General features: G+C 42.7%; 1 protein-coding gene across 1 annotated transcript; it reads right to left on the reverse strand.

The window, feature by feature from the left end:
- Positions 1-2,242: 2,242 nt before the first annotated feature.
- Positions 2,243-11,530, reverse strand: tmem106ba (transmembrane protein 106Ba). The gene is made up of 8 exons (XM_061049852.1): positions 11,412-11,530; positions 9,626-9,821; positions 9,011-9,074; positions 8,708-8,867; positions 7,179-7,319; positions 5,402-5,451; positions 5,265-5,318; positions 2,243-4,698 (listed from the first exon to the last, which is right to left on the reverse strand). Exons 2-8 carry the CDS (start codon positions 9,807-9,809, stop codon positions 4,578-4,580), a joined length of 774 nt encoding a protein of 257 aa, XP_060905835.1. The 5' UTR covers positions 9,810-9,821; positions 11,412-11,530; the 3' UTR covers positions 2,243-4,577.
- Positions 11,531-23,377: the final 11,847 nt, after the last annotated feature.

Raw genomic sequence — 23,377 nt, forward strand, 5'->3', positions numbered from 1 at the left:
GAAGCCAAAATGCCCCCTGCGACGGACAATTACACATTGCGCTGGAGACTTCATTCGGAGCTGAGGCAGAATGGCGCTCGCTGGGGGAAGGTCACAGATCTCTCAGGTGGGTAAAGTCCACAGAACAGGTTTGAAATGACCCTGACCTCGTTTGGGACAGGCATCCATACGTGACGGGCCTTTAATTAAGTTTAAACAAACATCAGATGTTGGGAAAGACTCTAAAATGATACATTTACACCAGAAGGAATATTTAACAGTGCAGTTAGATATGGATAAACAAATGAAGTTACCAATCAAGAATCAGATTTTGCTTTTTGCTAACCTGCTGCACGGCTGGAACACACAAGCACATCATTCTTTCTGTTGTTTCATTATGTGAACATCAACAGACTGAAATGTTCGACTTTGTTGTGAGAGGAAACGGGAGCCAGTCGATTCGGCACAGACATTAAAACAGTTTCAGTTTGGAGCCAACTGGTTTCATGTTTGCAGGCTGTGAGTTCATGTAGTACACACAAGGAAAAGTCATTTCCTTTTACCTGGTGAGGGGAAGTGCTGAGCCCTTTATGAACTATGGGGTGAGCGGAAGGTCTGCGCTAATGGCAAAAACACAACCCAGTCAGCTCTGGATGTTTCTGTCTCTTCTGCTGGGCCTCTGAACGCTGACATCTGACGACTAATAGCAAAAAGGAAAATACCGTCCATGGGATGCTTAAACTCTTAGGCCACCTGTCCACAGAAGAAAAGCGCTGCACGTCCCCGTCCTGTCACTATGACAACGGTCAACAGTTGTATGACCGACGCTGCTCTGTTGGGCCTAACTCTGTTGTGAGAGATGACAAGGGGCAGTTAAAGATACCAAAAAGAAGCATACTTGGAAATAATTCACACCAACTATTGTTGCTTCATATTTGTCACACATACCGTACTTTTATTTTCTTCTGTAACTTTGCCAACATCCTCAACACTTTGCAGAAAATGCGTTCTCTGCGTTGAGCCGACAGAGACTGACAGAAGGAAATCTGATCATGCTTACCCGTGTGTGTGTGTGTGTGTGTGTGTATGTGCGTGTATCCCTGTGGTCCAAACCGCTGACCTGGAGCTCAGACAGGAAGTGAAGTGGTGTTTAAACGAGTGCAACAGATGTGAACATACCACGATACACTGGAGACAACTTGGGCCTCCGCTGTAAGGTCTATATGAGAGACTGGACTGCTTCACACGCTGAATGAATGTTGATCACGGGCAGAACACTCACGCAGCAGAATGTCACAGATAAAGCTTTATGTAGTAGTCGATGGAATCGGTTGGTCTCTCCTGAACCCATATGAGTGGATCGTGAAAGGTGCCGGTCTTTCGCTCTGCAACCCAGTCACAAAACGTCTGTTTGTTATCTGTTCCCAAAGTGTGTCTTGAAATGAGGAAAAGGAGTTTCAGGTATACGCTGCTCCTTGCTGCCTGGAGTCTCCTGCAGGACGATCTGTGTCTGGGGGAGCTGGTCTCTTTCAATCGTTTGAAAAGTTTATTGAAGGTGTTGGATGAAGAGGCTTTGAATAATGACGTTTCTGCTCTGTGATTCAGGACATGTTGATCTGTGTTTGTGATTACTCTCTCGTCCAGGACACTTTTTTTTTTAACTTGAGCTCATGTAAGGAACATTTGCATTGTGTAGGTTTTGGCGCCCCCTGTTGATAAAACTAAACAAATGATCTATTTGCTGATCCTGCCCTGTACAGAGGCTGTAGTCCTTGAAACAGGCCGTCCTGATTCACATCCCACCTCTGGCTCCTTCCTGGCCTGTCGCTCCCCACTCCCTCTTGGTCTCTGATTTCTGACTCTATCCACCTTCCTATCTTTACAGTAAAGGCATACAACATAATCTTAAAAAAAAAATGTCTAACATGCAACTCATGATGAATTTCTGCCAGGGAGAATTGAATTGAAGGCTGTTTTAGCAGCCTGCTGTTAATCCCCCCTCTGACACGTGCCCTGCAGCAGGGGTGAATAGAGAAATAATCGACCATCTCTCTGATTGGCTGGTGTGTTTATGCCGCTGATACAGAGGCATCAGTCTCAGTCTGTCTCGTAACAAGTTAAAAACTCCTCACAGGAGCTTTAAGTGAAGGACAAGTACTCAGGATTTGTTTCTAATGAAGGCAGTTTGGTTATGCAGGCCTCTCAGCACCCCCTAGTGTCTACAGAGAGTATTGCAGGCACACCCAAGAACAGGCAAACGCACTTTTAAAATAAGTATTGACTTTATTTTTCATCTTCATGCATCAGAAACACAATGATCGCAGAGAGGTTGTTACAAAGAGACAAATCACACACTGTGCTGCCTGTAAGCAAATATCAAGAAAAGGTTGGATCCACAGTTCTTTTTAAGTACCGTAAAACTTCCAAGTGATAGCCCGGGCTTTTATTTACTTCAGGGTATGAAAGGAGCCTGCCGTCTTTTGGGACAGGCGTGAATTACTTTTAAACACGACTCGTGCACAGCAAAGATAGGAAGACTTTAAACGTGTCAATGTACAGCAGAAAGAATATTTAACTGTGTACAAACACAAACTGAGTATATTGATTACTTTTTTTAAATTACAAGTCACTAATTTGATCAAGCTTTTGAAGAGAGTTGGTTGGTCCATTCTAGCATCATATGCTTTCTTGGACACACGCTGAAGTTCCTCTTTGCGTGTCGTGCTGCTTTTCCTCCTTATCTTTGATCTGCAAACTTCTTCAACACTAAATGCATCGAGGCCTCTGACTGTCAAAACGTGCAGCAACACCAGGCCAGTAAAAGGGACTGGGCTTTACTTGAAGTTTTACAGTATATGAGAATAATTCACATTTCTTGCATGTTGTATTGCGGGTGTCGGGTTCTGTATTTTTCATGATTTTTTAAAAACATTTCCAAGTATCTGAACATGTTTTATTTTCCACTTCTGTCAATTATCAGCCAATTTAAAATGATACCAAATGAGAAAGTAAAACAGGAATCATGATCATTTAAAAAAAAAAAAAAAAAAGATGAAGTCAACTCGTGTTAAAGATGCAGGCGAAATGAATAAAATACAGCAATTACCCTGTTGTGAATGCATGACACCACAGTCCACAAAAATAGGACAATCTAATAAAAGAAAAAGAGAGCTTCTCTCACAGCAGAAATAGTTGAGATTAAACACGTTTAACGGCAAGCCGGAAGGACAAATTCAAATGTTACACGAACATGTACACATTTTACAGCCTCCTGAAGCCCGGAGTATACTTGCTTTTAACTACGCGAACGCACGACATCGGCCTTGTGTATCCTGCAGTAGTTTGGAGCGCTGGTTGTGCACAAACTTAGAAATAAATGCCATTGCCTAACACAATATGCATATAACCACTAGGAGCAGTGTAGAGATGTAGGGTGATGAGACCGGAAATGACAACATCGGAGACACCAGAGCACCGATACAACAATGTTGGAAAGTTTAAAGAAAAGTTATTAGATCAAGTCCACAACTACTCGCACTATGAGGTGTCATTGCCGTTGCATAGCAACAAACATGCATCTCTACTTCAGTGTTTTACGTCGTCTGATTTATGTGGCGCTCCCTCTAGACGAATCCTCCAGTATCACACGTTGTACATCAGTATGTGAACCTTTACGTTCACAACGCAGCCGGTTGTCTACGCATTCACGTGGTTCAAAAGCAAGCATATTTAACCCTCAAGGCTCCCACATTTCCCCTAGAATTAAAAACATGATCCCTTTTACAAAGTTATTCTGTAACTTCATTGCACTATGTTAAAGTCTTCACAGTAGTCACGTTCGCTTATTTATCACTCAGGTAAATGTTGCAGGACGAAGACTTAGACTACCTTTACTCAAGCAGGAAACAAAAACTAATCTGAGCCCAAAGAAGAGGACTTAAAATAACCCTTATCTATGTCAAATCACCTAACATTAATCCTAATCAAAAGAGAGAATGGCTGCTGTTGGAAGAAATGAAATGATGGTAAAAATAAAGAAAATCGCTCAGTGGTTTCACTTTCTAAAAAAGCTCCCCGCCCCTCAGGTTTGTGGTTTTCAAAGTGGTAGTGAACAAAAGAGGGTGTTTAAGTCGCAGTTTTCCTCTGGTACTTACTCAGTGTGTAAGGGGTTAAAGTGCATCATATCTGAGTCGACTGCTTCCAGCTGTTTATTTAGTTGTTGAGGAGTGACGGGTGTAAACATGATGGGAATGTCGACCTGAATATTAAAACCATATCTGTTTATTTTGTTGGCACCAGGGTGGAAACAGGATTTCAAACCTCGAGGCAAATCCTGCAAGCTGAGAAATCCCGGCTCTGTCAGGTAAGATTTGACTTCTCTACCAGCACATACCTTTTTCTAACATCACATCTGACGCGCCAAAGGAAGAGAGTGGTTGGGAAATAAAGAGGAGATGAGCCGTGTGACTTATTTAAGAGAAGGTTATAACCCCTGTCCATGTCTCCGTCGTTAATGAGCCGAGATTCCCGACATGGAGGTCAGCCAAGTCATCTCTGCAAGAGTCACAGCACACCGGTCTGCGCTCTCCTTTCTCGCCTTATTTGTAGACCTGCACATGCCCATGCAAGGAGGTGGTGTTCCCCCCGCAGTCCACGTACTGGTACATCTCCTGGGAGACCTGCTCAGCGTGGCCGAAGTACGACGTTGTCACCGTGACCCTGGGAAAAAATAACCACAAAGTCAACCGCTGCACGTCTGATGTGAAGGTGAGACACACGCTGTTCTTCGCTGTTCTGCGATATCTGGAAGGAAATCGCTCTTCTTCTGAAATGTGATTGGATGTTAATGTGACCGATGGTTTTCTTGTAGCTGCTTCTTTCCTTACTGGGATTCATTCTCCCGTTTCTCTGTTGGAAATCTTGATTAAGAACTTGACCTCAAGAGACTTAGTAAACTAACAAAGATGATTTCTGCTTCAGAGAAACGTTTGCTTTGTACTGAGAGTCTGTTTAAATGTCAGCGCTGACGGGAAAGTGAGCACCCAAATCCCCAATGGGTGTCCCCCTGCTGGCCCGAGCGGCGCTTCACAACAGAGGGGTGCGCGTTGTTTCTGGGCAGCCGTGCAGCGCGTGTGTGGGTGGAAGTATGCGAGTGTGGAGGAGGCCGTTCACAGGATTCATGTCGGTGTATGAAAATATAATCACTCTGTCAAGAATGACACCGAGCAAAGAAAAACATCAGAGCAGTGTCTATAAATGAAAACTGTAAATGAAGCCGTACTTACTGCATCATGACCACTATGTTGTGAACTTTGATGGTCGGCAAGGTGCAGTAGTCGCTAAAGGAGAAGAAGAGATTTGTGGTTTTAAAGGATTGGAGTGTAAACAAAAACCATTTGAAGACTTTTTGCTAAATACTTACAACATGTAACTCATCTCATCGGCTATGGTGGTGGGAACGGTGTAGTCGATCTGAAATAAGCACATTTTTAAGACTTATTATATATTACAACACAAGACACCGTTTCCACATGGTGCTGGCTGTGTGCTCAGGAGAGAAGCATGCGGTCTCTATGACAACAACAGTGTGTTGACAAAGGCCGCTGTATGAGCGACACCGCTCCGTTTTTATTACTGCAGGATTTATATTTGAGACAGTTTATTTCTCGTTCAGAGGATGTGGGGTCAAGACACGATCCGGAGGAGGCAAAAATCAAGGAATGTCTTGTATTTTGAAAAGAGCGCCCTGTGACCTCGACAGCGCCTTTCTTAAAACTTGAACGATTTTCAACTCGGAGCGGTCGCTAAAAAAGAGCAGAGCACTGGTAACGCACATGCTTGGCGCTGTGCTCTTTGTCCGGGCGGCTGCCTGCTGCTGCAAACACTTTCAACCTCAGAACAGAGCAGACTTTTGGTTAAGTTATGACTCATGTTGGATCAGTGGTCCTGTCAGCTCTGTAGTGTCACAAGACCTGAAGACAATGAGGCTTAAATGGTGCTTCGACGTTAGTTTGAAGTGTTGCAGAAACAAAACTGATACCATCACATGAGAAGTCTGAGAGTAAAGATGAAAAGAGGGACCTTGGTTTCTTTTGTTTTGTTTCTATGGCTGTAACAATGAGCTTTTGTTCAGGCTGTGTGAGTCGTAGTTAGAACTACATGTATAGTCCCCCCAGAACTGCAGAACATCTTTGAACCTCTTCTAGTCTGTGTGATACTAAACACATTTTTATTCTACCAGCCATGACTTTATAACGTCGTAGTAACAACATGATAGAACAGATATAAAAGCCGTCCACGTCCATTAACGCTGTTTTGTTCAATCAATCATTATTTGTAGAGTGCCAATTTATAACAAAGTGTTACAAAAGAGCAGGTAAAAGACCTTTCTCATTGTTCTGCTGGCAGCGATCCTTTTCAACACAAAACCACTGCACACCAGCTTCTTCAGCGCTCTGCACCCTAAATGCAGAAACGCTGTGACAGCTGTTTGTTTTTAGCACAGCAATCACAACGCTCTCAGTCTAAAACAGTTCATCTTTTGGCACACCGCCACACTAGTCAATGTCACGTCTCCCTACCCTGAATCAAGCAGGAGATGGACTTACAATATCCCCTTTGTCTACAAAAACTAATCTGACTCGTCTCTTAGAGGGAACAATTGGGTCTTGCTGCTGCCTTGTTTTGAGAATAAAAAGCTGCTGACGACGATATTTAAGATGGTTTCGATGCTGATTAGAACTCTCAAGAACAGCTGTTGATGTCGTGCTCTGCCTCTGGTCACTTCCTGTCAGCACTTGTGAGTCCGATCAGACTTAAAGCTGTTTGTTTGCACTTCCTGATGTTGTCTCCTCCGCTCTATATCCTCGCCTGTGTTGTACTTACTCTCTGATGTACAGTACGTCACTTTGCATAAAAGCGTCTGATAAATGAATAGTAGAAAAGCAAATATTAAGCATCTGGAGAAATCTAAAACAGACCTCGCAGTCACTGCAGATGGAAGCAAAAGTGCCACTAGCCAACCTTTGTAACCTAGCAACAATAAACACGGGTGAGAAGCGCTCTGAAACTGACGTTGTGGCCATCAATGGACACCAACTACTACTACTTTGTTTCCTGTACGTTTGTATCTGTATGTTTTAATTCATCATGCAGCGAGTTCCTTCATAACGTGTTCAGTAAAACATGTTGTCACCTACCTGCCGTTCATCCAGCGGGATGATCACGGAGCTGTTGTTGAACTTGGTCTTTCCGATCACCGTCTTGGAGAACTGCACTTGTGCCGTGATGTTGGTCACCGACACGGCGTAGTAGTTGTTGTTGGTGATGTTCAGAGTGCTCTGCAGGGACAAACATTAAGATGTGAGAATCACTCTTTGACAAGGTAACGCATGTTAAACCTGAAGAAGATGATATTCTGGCCACTTGGGGGGGGGGGGGGGGGGGGGGGGCGATGAAAGTAGCTCTGCATGTTTTCACAATCTGGAGCATATTTGAAAATCTTTAGTCGCCTGTTAGAATCAGAACAAGATAACAAGTGACATACTGTAAAACCTGATGTATAAGATTCACTTTTAAGACCTATTTTTTCCTCAAAAATTTAGCTGCGTCTTATACACTGCTGCGACCAATATACGTGTATAAAATGCTAGATTTTGAAATTGAGGATGCACCACCGTCTTTTAAATCGGAGGTGTGGAAGCATTTTGGCTTCCCCAAGACAGAAAATGAAAGAGGTGAGAAGATAACAGACGAGACAAAAACTGTGTGCAAATATTGAAAGAAGACAGAGAACTACACAAACAGCACAACCAACATGATGCAGCATTTAATCCACACCACAATGAGAAGCTCCAATCACCTCCCCTTGTTGAGAGAAAAAAAAACATTAAAAGGCCAAACCACACTGACAAGTGGGTTAGCAGCCCCTAAAGAAATCTTTTTCAGTCATCATTTGTCTGCAGTCTCAGTTTGTAAAATAAATCTGGAGTGAATCATATCGTTAGTTTAGTGAATCGTTACATCCCTACCTAGCAGCTTTAAGTCCCTGGAGGGGAAACACTCACTCGCTAAATGCTTCACACTATTCACCAGCTAGTTGCAAACTTTGTCAGTAGGGACTCTCTGCTGCAGATTGAAACAGCACTGATGAAAGCCATGAGCGTTGTGAGCCAGAAAAAACGAGCTGTGAGACTAAATGTGTTGAACTAAAGAGTCAAGTGATTGTGAACTTTTCCTCACTTCAAGCAAACCTCTTTTGCAGGTCATGCAGCCTAAATGTACGAGTGTTGATTATCATCATCATCAACCTTTATTTAAGTTCTCGGAGAGATCCTTGAGGGCGACCCTCATTTACAATGATGCCGAGAAAACATACATAAATGACAAACAACGAGAAATGAGATAAAGCTACCACAGAAAATAAAATCAATAAAAGAGGAATAAGAACAATAAAATATATACACTAAAATCATTTAAAAGCTTGAAATTATGATAAGTCAGTAATTTCTAGGGTGTCCATAAGGGATAAAAGGGCTCAAATTCAGGTCCTGTCCTGGCATGAGGAACCTGGAGAACCAGCCTCTCTCTCTCTCAAGCGGGTTAAAAATTAAAGCTGCTTTAAGGGTTTGGCCAGGCAGATAGACATGAACATGCATCATTTTTAAATCCCTCTACAAGGTATTACAGTCTCATTTTAATTGAGTGGAATGCGGATGCACGCTCTTACAGTGATGTTGAGATAGACGATTCGTTTGTCCAGGTCATAGGAGACGTAGGCAGTCTTCACTCCCACGTAGGAGACATCAATAGAGCGAGGGAACAGAAAGAAAACGGCCAGGCCAGACAGCAGCAGACACAGAGCCACTGATATCGTGACGTACAGCTTTCTGCAGGCGAGAGAAATGAGAAGTGAGACCCTGAAAACCTGCTGATAACTTCAAAGTCTATCCTGCCTTTTGTCCGCCTGTGCATTGAATTTCATCACACAGAGAGCTCACACTGTTAATGTTTAAACCCTGCGCAGACTCACGTCCTGCTCGGCCTCAGTCTTTGGTCGCTGTATGGAATCAGGGCCACCAGTTGATTCTCCTGTCCTGTTGAATAATTCAAAGAAAGTTACAGGACCGTTTCACTGCTGGACTGAGTGTGCTGCATTATTCAACACCGCTGTGCATGTGTAAAAGAAATCTTCTGATCGCTGGTATGTTAACCAATCAAGACAAACAACAGAAGAAGTAACAGAGTTGAAGTCTCCGCATTGATTATTCAGTGTCTTGTCTATGATTAGATCAGTTTAGGAAACCTGAGTTCTGCTTGGTGATACTGATCGAGCAACACATTTGACTTAGGAAAAATAACTAACAGAAGAAAACCTGAAATATCCTCTTACAAAATAATAAATTAATATGGAAAGGGATGTTTAATTGTGCTGCCTTTCAGTACGCTAACGTTGTCTCTTGATCTTTTTACCTGAACTGGCTCTGGAATAGATTGCAACAGGTCCTGTTTTGCATACGTAGTTGACCTCATCCTCACTGAAGGCATGCACGCTTGCTCAACAACAACAACTTCTTTTAAATAGAAACTGTCCTAAGCTTTAGGGCGACACTCGTGTTGATGATCACCTAAATGTAGAACGTTTTACCTCGGGGGATTCTGCCGGTGCCCTGACAGGTGGGGCATGTGACGCTGTCTCGTCCCGTGAACTCCACATACGGAAACTGAGAAACGTCTCCGTTCTTTCCATCCTCCTCCGTTTGACTGTCGGCCGTCAGTGCGTCCTGACTCTCATCTTTGTGCTTGGCCAAGTGTGACTGGGACTTGCCCATAGCTGCAGCTGTCTGTACATAACGCAACAAAACAAACAAACAGAATAATAGCATGAGGAGGAGAGAGGAACTGCCATCAACCGTTGGTGCAGCAGGATGTGCTTACTAACCACACATGCCATGCGAGCGTTTGAATGTGAAATTGGTTCTGGACACATTCCAGAGAACATTTCCCAGCAGAGCAAGCTGCAACTGGTGCACTGACCCCTCGTAGAACTTCAGAAATGTTTGTCGTTGTGACTTTTGTTTTGTCTGCACTCATTTAGGACATGCAACAATAACCTTTTATATTCAGATCTGACTATAAGGAGGCTTTATTTAGTGACATTCTCTTAATATAGCTTTTGTGAAACATTTTAAAGCTATGCATATTCAAAACAACTGTTGACAACGTTTGTCTTGGTTTGCTTTTTCAGTACAAGACTGAACACAGGAATTCTTGCATGAAAACAATTTAATAATGATGAAGGAAGTACTTAAAAGAGAAAACTAATGTGTGCACATTCAAGCAAAATGCAACCAGGTGCAGGACCAAAACATTTTTTATTAACTGCAGAAAAAATAGAAAGGTCTGCACACTGTTCAGCTCCTTTATTTTGAACAGGGCAACTTTCTGCTGCTTGTTTTGCCCATAAGTTTTGTTACATGTGGAAAATATTTCATTGTTTGATGTTATGTTCATCACCACTAACTCAAAATCATTTAAATATGTATTATTTTCACATATTCATTTATTGCTTGTTTTTTTTTTTTTAATGTTCAGGATGTTATTACGAGTATTTAAGTTCATTAAATGCATGGGCTCCAGATTTCGCGAAACCAATGCTTGATCGTGTTTAATAATCGTAATCTCAATATCGATCAAAATAATTGTGATTATGATTTTTGTCTTTATTGAGCAGCTCGACTTCGTGTAGCCTCTGATGTTCCAAAAAGTACAAAAAATGTCTTGTGTGTACAAGATATTATGTTATAATATGTACACACAAGATATTTATTTTTTTAATTTTTGGGACTTCAGGGGCTCCGTACTTCTTGTAGGTACATATACCATATTTACTTTACCCAGCTGCTGCTGCTGTAGGGTGGTTCCATGCTAAATTGTGTCCCTCTTCATGTCAGTGTGAATAATTAGTTACCAACTATTCCTTTGAACACACGGGCTGTTGTCAAAAATCGCTTACGTTACACCGTGTAAAGAAACCATGACTGAAAGACCAACACCATGAGTTTAATGTAGAGATATATCACGACCAAACCCGCAGGATGACCCTCTTCTGTGTCCACATACATAATAATCAGTTCATCGCGGCCGCCATGCTGCTGAGCTGAGCCTCAGCCTGGAACACAACGTACCGGCCGGGAAAACACCGTAATAACGCCTTCATCCGTCGGGAAAAATCGATATTTAGCAGTCATTTATTTATTTTAACACAATAAGCTGAATATAATGTCATGCCCTCATGTTTTTCGGACATTTAATAAAGACGTCCGAATGGAACGCACGCTCAGCAGAACGTTCAGCGCTGCTCGCGACACATACGTCACCAATTAAACAATAAAAAAGTCTCGGTATTTTTGCCCCGTTAATTCATGTCTTACCTATATGTAATGTGTTTTATTCTGACTTCTCTGCCATTCGTTGTGTCGTCGCTGGTCGTTGTTGTGGTCACAGCAGCAGTGTGAAGAAAGAAGCCGACGGTCACGCCCCCTCACCTCCTGATTGGACGGAGTCATGATGAAGGAGAGATCAGTTTCCACCATGCAGACCGAACCAAAACAACACATAGGATAGTCTCATGGAATCATGTTTTCAGATATAATAAACACTGAACATTTTAAATAACATAAACAAGACCAATTTCTTTGAAAATGTAGAGAGAAAAACCTTAGGTAGTTGACAGTTTATGACATTTTTATTCACATTTCATCAAACAAGTTTGTAATACAATCCCATTACATAACTGTCCCCAAAACACCAAAAACAAACAAAAAATAATTGTATTTTTGAAAATGAATACATATCATATTTAGCTTACATAAAACTCTTCAGATAATTTTTTTACATGAATAATTTTATTTATTTGACCTTTTTCTCTCATTACTGCAACCTGTTTTTTTACGACACATACACCTGATAGAGGAATTATTATAATTTATGCATTATCATTTCACCAGTTTAAATATTGTAGTTAGACTGTATACTGTTATATTGTTTGGTAGTTAAATACAAGTTACCTTTTGGATGTTTTATCCTTTGTTTTGTATCTCTGTCTGCTCACTAAAGAGTATTTAGCAGCAGAGTAAAATCAGGATACTCACCTCTTGTATGCATTATGTGTAAGTTAATCAGTAAGTAAAGTTTATTTGTTTAGCACCTTTCACAGACGTCACTAGGTGCTTCAGGATACAATATTAGAAAAATGTTAAACAGACAGTTATAAAATCAAACACAGACAGAGCAAACAAAGGCAAGTTTAAACAGATCAGACAGTTACAAAGTTTAGGTGCCGCAGCTTCTCCTTTTTGTTTTTTGTCTTGTGGGAAGAACAACCAGCAGACCGTGATCAGAGAACCTCAGGGTCCTGCTGGTGTTATACGTCTTGAGGAGATCAGTGATGTAAGCCGGAGCTCGACCACGCATGGCTCTAAACACAATAACAAGATTTTTTAACAACTTTCTGAAACTGATGCCAAACCAATGTAAAGACACGAGGATACATGTGACCTTCTATGATTTCATCAACAGATTTGGATCAATGGATTTTAAGGAATCAGTCTTGTCAGCATTATTGTGTCATCTCGACATCTTTTTATAACTCAGGGAAACTTGTACATAATGTTCTAATAGCTGTTTATCGTTCTGTGTCATTCTTCTCTCTTACGAAATGTGTGTGAGTGTGTGTGTGCATGACTGGTTGATCTGCCCAGGGAGAGCAGATCAAAATATTAATGATTAATGTTTTTTTTTGTGTACACTGTCCTTGATTCAAATCACCTAATAAACTAAACTAAACTTAAAGAAAAGAACTAAACAAGGTCAAGTCCATTTACCATTTAACCATTCCTTCAGGCTATCTAAACACACGTGTCACGGTGGAAACTATATCTCAGAAGATTGACAGATAGCGTGAGGTTTGACAATCATTAGCAACTTTCCAGACTTTATTCTATAATTAACCCAAGATACGCACCGCCTATTAAAGGGATAGGAACATTAAATATCCTAAGATGATTATAAGAATTAACGTCAGGCAGTTGAACCATATAAAGTTGTTGATATGCAAACAATGAAATAAATGAAGTCTTTTGAAATTGTATTTTAACATTTTTATGCCACATATATAAGCTTTGAAATGTTAAAATCTCACTAAAGTAACTATCAATGAAGAGGTTCTTCAACGTCTCAAAATGTAAACCCTTTCTTTCTTCTAGCGAGGTAACAGTGAGCGTTGTTTTCTGATCGACCAGAGGATGGCAGTGTGCTGCCATGTGTGAATGTATGACTCAGCAGCAGCAAGGAGATGAATCCTCATGTTAACAAAAAAAACACTTTCATGAATGTCTCTGACTTAACATCAAGTCATTGTCATTACACGTTTAATCTTTTTGACTTCAGAGGAACCTCTCTGAATAATACATATCCTGGGATGCTGGTGGAGAAGCACATATGGAAAATGGCTAACAAAAATACTAAATAATTCAATTAATCATTAGTTATATAGCGCCAATTCATAACAAGTGTTATCTTGAGATGCTTTACAAAAGAGCATATGGGATAAGATGGTTTCCTCTCGTTCCTGTTGTCCACACTTCCTTGCTGCTGAGGTGGAGGTCGGAGCAGGTCGTGCATGAATGAGGACGGTTGTGGTTTTGGGGACGACACTGTCCGATGGTGGTGGCTAGGCTTTAGGCAGTAGTTAAGGGACGACACAGTCTGATGGTGGTTGCTGGGCGTTGGGTGATGGTTGAGGGACGACACAGTCCGATGGTGGTGGCTGGGCATCAGGCATTGGTTGAGAGACGACACAGTCCGATGGTGGTGGCTGGGCGTTGGGTGATGGTTGTGGGGACGACACAGTCCGATGGTAGTTGCTGGGCGTCAGGTGGTCGTTGAGGGACGACACAGTCCGATGGTAGTTGCTGGGCGTCAGGTGGTCGTTGAGGGACGACACAGTCCGATGGTGGTGGCTGGGCGTCGGGTGATGGTTGTGGGATGACACAGTCCGATGATGGTGGCTGGGCGTAGGGTGATGGTTGAGGGACGACACAGTCCGATGGTGGTTGCTGGGCATCAGGCATTGGTTGAGAGACGACACAGTCCGATGGTGGTGGCTGGGCGTCGGGTGATGGTTGTGGGGACGACACAGTCCGATAGTGGTGGCTGGGCGTTGGGTGATGGTTGAGGGACGACACAGTCCGATGGTGGTGGCTGGGCATCAGGCATTGGTTGAGAGACGACACAGTCCGATGGTGGTGGCTGGGCGTTGGGTGATGGTTGTGGGGACGACACAGTCCGATGGTGGTTGCTGGGCATCAGGCATTGGTTGAGAGACGACACAGTCCGATGGTGGTGGCTGGGCGTCGGGTGATGGTTGTGGGGACGACACAGTCCGATAGTGGTGGCTGGGCGTCGGGTGATGGTTGTGGGGACGACACAGTCCGATGGTGGTGGCTGGGCGTCAGGTGGTCGTTGAGGGACGACACAGTCCGATGGTGGTGGCTGGGCGTCAGGTGGTCGTTGAGGGACGACACAGTCCGATGGTGGTGGCTGGGCGCAGGGCGGTGGTTGTGGGATGAAACAGTCCGATGGTGGTGGCTGGGCGTCGGGTGATGGTTGAGGGACGACACAGTCCGATGGTGGTTGCTGGGCATCAGGCATTGGTTGAGAGACGACACAGTCCGATGGTGGTGGCTGGGCGTCGGGTGATGGTTGTGGGGACGACACAGTCCGATAGTGGTGGCTGGGCGTCGGGTGATGGTTGTGGGATGACACAGTCCGATGGTGGTGGCTGGGCGTCAGGTGGTCGTTGAGGGACGACACAGTCCGATGGTGGTGGCTGGGCGTCAGGTGGTCGTTGAGGGACGACACAGTCCGATGGTGGTGGCTGGGCGCAGGGCGGTGGTTGTGGGATGAAACAGTCCGATGGTGGTGGCTGGGCGTCGGGTGATGGTTGTGGGATGACACAGTCCGATGGTGGTGGCTGGGCGTTGGGCGGTGGTTGTGAGAACGACGCAGTCTGATGGTGGGTGCTGGGTGTCAGGGATGTCAGGTGTTAGTCGTTACCTCGCTGAAGTTTGGTAGAGCTCCGTCTACTTGAGAGCCTGGCTTTATAAACTGTAATGCTTTAACACTGGGCTGCACACTGACCTGGGTCAAGTTAACTAATGCAAACATCAAATAGTCCTGAGTACCTGATGGATTAAAGGAATTAGGGCACTACAGCCTTTTATTTTCCCCCCCAAATTTCTAACTCTGTGACACGACACCCATTAGTCATTGTACAGTGCTGTATGCTGGAAGCATCTGGTGTTAACTCTGAAAATGTGCTCAAAATAGAAATGCTGTTTGACACAGGTTGGCTTTGATAATGACCTACTTGGCATCGTCAACAGGTTTGTCATAAAGCTGACGCTAAATGACTGAAATCAGCATCAACTGCGGCCCTGAATATCCCCTTAAGTACGGATTTGCTTCTGTAGAGGAAATGTGTTTTTGCGTATTCCCAGTTTTTAAAAAAAGGTATTATGAAGTAACCACACTGAGAGTTAAACGGTGATCGACCAGCAAGAAACAACATCAGCTCGGAGTTGAAGTTGTAGAACAGAAACAGTATCCTGCAAAAGGATTTCTTACTCAGAGCTCCTGCTGCTGATACAAGCGTTCAGGATCAGAATACTTCCTCATTAACTGGGTTGAAATTACCACCTGCTATGTATCAGTAGGTGGTGCCGGGTTTGTCAACTCACAAGGCACTTTGGCAGGCAACCAGGCATTGTTCAGAGCTCCAGTTACATCTAAAGGAGGCCATCACTTGCAGATTGTTTCCACTGATCTCAACCGTTGTGGGAAGCTTTCTGGTTTGTGATCCTTCATCCCAGCAGGTTACTGATTGTGAAATTTTGATTTGCATTCCCTGATGTCAAAGCCAAGATTGTCCTCCTACTTTCTCTGATGTTCATTCCAGTGAAGAGCTAGTTTAAAGCCTCTGTGCTTTTTCAATCATTTCATTTGCTGCTTTCCAAGCAAATAAAGCCTTTCGGTGAGGGCATCGTGGTTGTTTCTTGCAGTGAGTTTACATCACATAGTATACTAAGTTCATCATTGCTTATACAGTGCTTTAGTGTTCTTACAGGACATCACAATGACATTTTCTCTTCTTCTTTTCTCTTATTCCATTGTATCCTGGTTAAACATTTGACATTGGGGGGCACTGGTGGCGCAGTGGTTAGAGTGTGCGCCCCATGTATGGAGGCTGTGGTCCTCCAAGCGGTCGGCCCAGGTTTGAATCTGACCTGTGGCTCCTTTCCCACATGTCATTCCCTACTCTCTCTCTCCCTGATTTCTGACTCTATCCACTGTCCTACAGTATCCACTGTCCTACTCAGTGGCACAAAATGCCCAATAATAAATCTTTAAACATTTGACATTGGGCTACAATTGACCTTGATAACAAGGTGACCGCTTCCTCCCTTTTGACATCATTCACAGGGTGTGGAGGTAAATCGCTGTCATACGGCTGAATTCCAGTTTTTAGCAAAAAAATTAACTACAGCAAAACTCATATACAGCAACTGAAGAGACGATGAAAACAGGACATCCCGATAACCAGTATGATATTGGTACACAGCTCCAAATGTTGGCGTTCAAACAATTCTTATCTGACATTACTGTTGGACAGGACTTCATCTCTTTATCGTTACTAATGGTCTACTGAGCTCGACATTATAACAGGCTCGCTGGCCTGGACGCATGATCGACAGAGGCCGGGCCAGCTGATTGCACGTTCCACTGGTCCACTTGGGCCAGTTAAAATATTGCCTTTAAAGAAAATTAAATATTTGGCAACAGCAATTTGAATATTATATCATGAGAGTCAGGCTGTATTGGTGTAGTTTGAATTTGTTTCACCCTAGTTAAGAGTACACCTGCTGGGTACTCGTAGATTTGTCCTTATTTTAAAAAACAGACGTATAAACTCAAAATAGAGACTGCAAAAGTACAAAGAAATGCAAACTAATACAACATGTATAACTCCAAACAAAAAGAGGGTTTGTTTGTTGAGGTATCAAGGTCTAAAATCTAGCCGCCGTAGAAAATGTGCTGTCAACATGCTTGTTATAAGCATAATGCTTTCAAATTCTTCAGTGGCCTGAGAGTCCTTCCCTAATCTCAGAATCCTCTCCTGTCGCTGCCTATCACAGCGCCAGTACAGTCGTGTAGTACACAGAGGAGGCTAATTCGTTCTGAATCACTGTGAGGCATATGAAAAACGCCTCAGCAGCAGCAGTCTGTGGAGGCTGGGTAAAAGCGTCAGCGCTGGTCCGGTCTGCTGTGTGAGGAAGCAGCCTGTGTGTCCCCGATAAGAGCGAGTGAGTGGTGAGGACACATCAGCCTACTTCAGGTGTCAGCACTTCAAACCAGAAGCACAGCTTCAGAGTGAATGTGTTAAAAAACTTCACATTGCAGAGGTGAAGTGGAGGATATTTCCTGTTTGTAGTTTTTGATGTCTGCTGCTAACTTGTTCTTAACCTGAAAATATGTCCTCAAAGTGCCGATGCTTTGGATGTCTGCACAGGAAAGCTGTCTGAACTGTTTTATTTTTATAAAACAAACATGTAATCAACAAGCCTGTTGTGGTTTTATTCTAGTCATTTAGAGCAGTGGTTCTCAACTAGTCTAGTCTCAGGACACACCACTCATAAATGATAAATTGTGACTCAAATTTCTGATATTTTTCAACCAATTAGATTTATTAAATAAAGAAAAAAGTTGAGATTTGGACCACGACGGACAGAATTAAAAAAGAATAAAAATAGCCTGTTTCAAAAGCTCTCCATAAACATTTTGACACAAATGTTTTTACAGGCACACAATTGGCAACCCGGTGAAAACAGCTTCGCGACCCGCTTATGGGTCCCGACCCACCAATTGAGTACCACTGATTTAGAGCATCGCAGTGCAAGGCCACTTTTGTTGAGGCAAACATATGAAGGCATATATCCTACGCCTGTTTGATTTAGTGAAAAATAACTGAGGTTCCTGATTCACAAAAAGGATTGTGCAGCTTCCGCACGCTCTAAGCTTGTGCAAATGAAACAAACAACAACGTCTAATTCAAAACACATGAAAAGAGTGAAATGAACCACTAAATTCACTGCAGAGCATGTAGCGTCTCTCTGTGCACCTGTGCTGTTTCGGCGTATTTAAATGAGCGAGTCTGCGTTAGCCTTGAGCAGAACTGGCCACTTTCTCTGGGAATAAACCTTGTTGTAAAAACTGTCTCATTCACGGTGCAGTTAGAGGAAAAAACACCGTCTATCGAGAGTTGGTGTTAACTGCGCCACTGAATTTATAACGGATGTCATGCACAAACTTCAACTTTAACTTTAACTTGGGTATTCTTCCAGCCTAGGTCTACTTCATTTATACCTTCTGACCTTCATCACTCAGGGACTTATAATCTTCGATCCCAGGACCTTTTCTTACTGTCTGTTCCAAAAAAATCATAACTGAATTGGGGAAAAAGGCGTTTAAGTTTGCTGCTACCTTTACTGGAACGAGTTGCAAAAAGAGTGGAAACTTTACGAGCGGCTCTCATTGGATGCTTTTAAGAGGATGTTAAATGACTGGGAGGCAGGGCACATCTGGCTGTACATGTTCTCCCCGCTCACAGACCAATTTCCAGATTTTGTACGTATCAGGACTTGAACCAGAAACCCTCCACTTCCCATCTCAAGCCCCCCTACAGAATGAGCTACTGCCGCCCCATCTGAGTGAAGTAACACCTGATCTCATTAAAAAATAATAGATGAAATAAATGACTAATATTCGCTGTGCTCATGAAAGTATCAGCATTGTTATTGTTCATGGGGTTTTTCTTGGTAGCCAGAGTTGAATCACCCCCATAATGATCTTAAAGCTGGATTACTCAATATCAAATCTTTGCTGCTTTGAAGCGGATTCTCTGTGGGAAAGCGATGCATCCAATAGAGACCAAACAAAAAAAATCTGCAGCATGGAAAAATGGCATATTGAAGGAAATGTAACAGAGATTCATCATGGTTTGACCCGGCAGCAGAAGGATTTATCCTGCACTGAAACTCGGCAGACGTTTTACACAGCAGGAGGAAGAAGTGAGCGTTGAGAAAAGGATAAAGAAAAATCAACCATGCAGACTGAACATCATGTTTGATTTCACTTAATCTGTTGAACAAATTGAATCCCCAAATTGCTGAATGAGTGATGTGTGCTGGATACACCAGATTCATGATGACACCCAGACACAAGCATCGACTGTTTACTTGCTAAAGAAATTGTTGTGAGACCAATTTAAAAACTTGAAAGTACTTTTTTTCTCTGAGTCTACATTTAACAAGACATATGCTGCTATCAATTTGCTCCAGTGCAGCACTGCTGAAGCTTCCACTTATGTTGTTTTTCAATTATGTGTCATCCGACGGAAGAACGCTTTTTCTTTGGACACACAAAAATCATTAACGCGCAGTTGTGTGGATAACAAGAGCCTGAACAACAATATGCATTATTTTTATTCCACTGATTCTATTCTTGATCATGACAACTGGAAGGTGTGAAAACACATTGTGTGGCAGCAGCTTCAGTAAAAAAGAATCAGAGAGATGGGAGCCAGCAGGGCTACTGTATGCTTCCAGGCACTTAACCAACACCCGTAACTGGCATTGCTGTGACACTTCTGGGACCGGAAAGACCCCAGCAGGGAGCCTGTGAAATAATTCCAAGCAGATCTTTCATGCTCGAGTAATTTCGGAGTATCCTGTAGCTGTTGTCGTCTCGTGTAGCTGACCTGTGATTCAACTCTGCTCCGCTCGGCCAGCGGCGTTCACATCTGTCCGACCCTAGCAAATATTGCATAAATTCAAAGGGAAAGACCCCGCCGGGTTTGGCAGTGGCTGCAGATTTCTTGACTACTAATGCAGTTACCCACTTTCCCTGTTTAAGACTCTTTTTTTTTTTTGGACTCCAAAATTGCTTGGAGTAATAGATGGGCTCCCGCCAGAGTTGCTGGTTGTAGCAGGGACAAGTTTCAGTCACATTTTGCCAGCGTTTTATCTGGAGCCTGACGGTTATTTTCCACCCTGCTTATGAAGCATGTCATCCTCAAACGGCCATGAAACATCTCTGATTACCTCCTGCTGGAATCCAATCTGATGCTCCATTTTTTAAAAGGAGAACACTTTTGGTTTGAAAGCAGCAAAAATAATTATCAGAGGGATTTACAAGGAGGGTTAGATAAGAGATAAGGAAGGGGAAGAAGGATGAAGAATGGGGGTATCGTCTCATGTCTGCAAGATAGTGCTCTAGTTAGGGTGTACTGTTCAAATCATAATGGATACAGAGGTGTCTATTTACTGGGTTGGTTTCTTAAAGTTTGTGGAGGGTTCACTCGACAACATTTGATTGGACTTTTCTGCCTCTACTTTCTCAGTACATTTGGAAACTCACTCTCCAGTCTTCTGAGGCTCTCAGTCTGGTGGTGTGCAGACTGGTGGTCTAATTGGGTTCCCACGCGGGTCAAGGTCAATTACCTCTGCAATCATCCAGAGTACATCACATTAATCCTGGTTCGGAGCATCGGGAACCACACTTAGCACAGGAAGACTGATGAGGAGAGGTCTCACTCTACACTCGAAAAACTTACCTCTTCTCCTCAAATGTTGGTCGAGGAGAAAATCCTAATGAGCACCCAGAGTTTGAGGCTGCAACTTCTCAGAGAACTAATATCTGTAGGAGTTGAGAGGAAATAGGGTGCCAAAGTTAGCCCAAACATTGGCCACATTACTGTAATCGGTAGATACCTTTGCAAACTTCATCCAAAACAAGAGATTAGAGTGGAAATCATTTTTAAAGATTTCTTGTACCAGTAATCAACTATAAACTTGGGTTGCTACAGTACTAGATTTTGAAACTTCGTTATGATCTTATTAAAAATGAATTGATACCGATATCTGTTTCGTAACCATGGCAACAATGGCTTGTTTTTTGGTAGATTACCAACCCTGCCTTTAAAAAGAGTCCTGCAGGTTGTAGCTTTAAGACTTGCAGAAATACCACATTGCTTACAGAAGTTATAACATCATGTTGTGCAGTGTTCAGGAAGCAAAATAAAAATAAATAAATGGTGTGCAGTGTTTAGATGTGCAGAATACAAGAGCCTTGGATCAAGCATTAGGACGTTCTGATCTTAAAATACAGTTGTTGACAGTCACTGCAGTCACTAGTAACACTCAATAAAAGGCCCTCTATTCTGTCTGCCAGGCTATTTTGGTGGCATCTCTGATGTGACAGTAAGCACTTTCTCTAATCTCCTTGATCACCTTTTAATTTACCAAATGGCAGCTTGATGAGGGAGCGAGAGAGGGCAGGACGTGGCATAGATGCAGAGGTGGCTCGGAGGTCAGAAGGGGATCAACTCTTCCGAATATGGTCGTCATAAGTCAGATTTTAAACCATGACCTAACATTTAAAATCTTTTTTTTAATAATCAGCCCAGAGGCCTTGAAGAGAGTGATGTAATGGCTGTTTCTGGTCCCAAAAAAAGGATATTGGCTTTACTAAAAGGTCTATCTCCATAGGGGTCCTTCTCATAATGTTGTCAAACACTTGAAATAAAATCAAACACTGTCACTGGACCTACTCTGATTGGGTGCTTAGTTTGGCCAAAGGGATTACTTTGCATCCATTACAGCCCAAGCTGTGGAAGCTGCCAGCTAAAGCAATTGAGTCGAGCAAATCGAGGCTTTATAGGTCAAATAGAACCCCAAATATGTACAAATACATAAATAAAAAGTCTTGAGTTTGAGATACTTTTTTAACAAGTTTTCAAATCGATATTTATTACTTTCTTGAATAATTCCAAAGGCGAAGAAATTCCACCTGACCATCGCTCTGTAAAGGACTGTTCTTCACTTTTGGAAGTCTCAAGCTTTTTTCTGTTGAACATCTTGTTTAAGATAAGATAAAGGGTTTTAAATGTAAAGTTTTACATTCTGGTATTGAGAAATTCTACACACACATGCGGGCTGAAATAAACACACATGCACTACGGTCAGGGTGAGTGGGCTGCCCATGGCGGGTCCACCTGGGCTGGTGGGCGGGGGGTTTGGTGCCTTGTTCAGGAGGTGAACTGAACTCTCCAGGTACAAGACCAATTTACAGATTTGGAGGTCACTGGGACTTGAGCCGGTGACCCTTTGATCTCCAACCTAAGTCCCTGCAGACTGAGCTACTGCCGCCCCAATCTGATACTTAATGAATTCCTTCATACATGAAAATGTCCTAACCTGAAATGACGAGTTGTATTCCTCGAAAGCGGGGATGAACTTCCGCGTCACACATGCACAAACCGCACAGCCTTCTTGGTGAGTCCCGGGGACTAATGGCTGTTTCCACTCCCAATTTTGTTTGAGTCCCAGCTAAGAAGCATAGCAACGGCACATTGAGGAGTTAATGAGCTTTAAATACAAACACACACACACACACACACACACACACACACACACACACACACACACACACACACACACTGCAGCTGTGAACATGTGCACACACACACACAAGAAAAGTATATACCCTCAATAAGAAAAGCACACCCACCCACTCACACACATGCACATTCTTGCCTGTCAAATCATATTAACATCAGGTCAGGCTGCTTTTTTTTTTAGAGCTTGTTGCTATGGCAGCGGTGGGAGAAAAAATGGCTGTCTATGGGTCGTTCCTACAGGCGCCTCCAACACCAGGGCTGCAGCGGTGAGATTGTTGTAGCTGTCAGAAATTGCACCCTGCTGCCGTGTTTAATGTAATGTAAGAGTGTGAGTGTGATATGCATGAAGGGCTCTTAATATATCTGAAATGACTTCAATTTATCATCGTTTAAAGGGGCCGAAACCATGAATGGAACCATTGAAAGCCTCAGAGTAGAGTTTATTTATAAGATGCAGGTTATCCAGCTGATCTCAATCGTTCATGTTAAGTCACCTTAAATGAAAAGTGAACAAACTGGTACCAATCAAATGATTTTTATTGATGTTTTTATGTTTTCATGAGACAGTCAGAAATGTTAATAACACAACAAAAATCTGACTTTTATTACAGACCAAATGTACCTTTTCAAAACACATTTTTAAGCAGTATACATAAAGAATTGGTTCTTTATGTATATATTATGTATATTATGCATTTTAGAATTGTCTAAAATGTGTTTAAAAGAATGAATTAAGATGGCTTACCGTTTCACTCTTACAATTTTAGGACGGGTGTAGATGTGTGACCTTAAAGTTAAAGAAAATTAGGAAGATATTGAAGA

The sequence above is a fragment of the Labrus mixtus genome, chromosome 11, assembly GCF_963584025.1.
Source record: "Labrus mixtus chromosome 11, fLabMix1.1, whole genome shotgun sequence".
In the NCBI taxonomy this organism is placed as follows: Eukaryota; Metazoa; Chordata; class Actinopteri; order Labriformes; family Labridae; genus Labrus; species Labrus mixtus.

Bases quoted from the DNA above. Each gene is read 5' to 3' on its own strand.
- tmem106ba (XM_061049852.1), bottom strand. From the start codon at position 9,809: ATGGGCAAGTCCCAGTCACACTTGGCCAAGCACAAAGATGAGAGTCAG. The intron at 9,075-9,625 runs GTAAAACGTTCT...ATTATTCAACAG, and splicing joins CACCGGCAGAATCCCCCGAG to GACAGGAGAATCAACTGGTG. The intron at 8,868-9,010 runs GTGAGTCTGCGC...TCTCGCCTGCAG, and splicing joins AGACTGAGGCCGAGCAGGAC to AAAGCTGTACGTCACGATAT.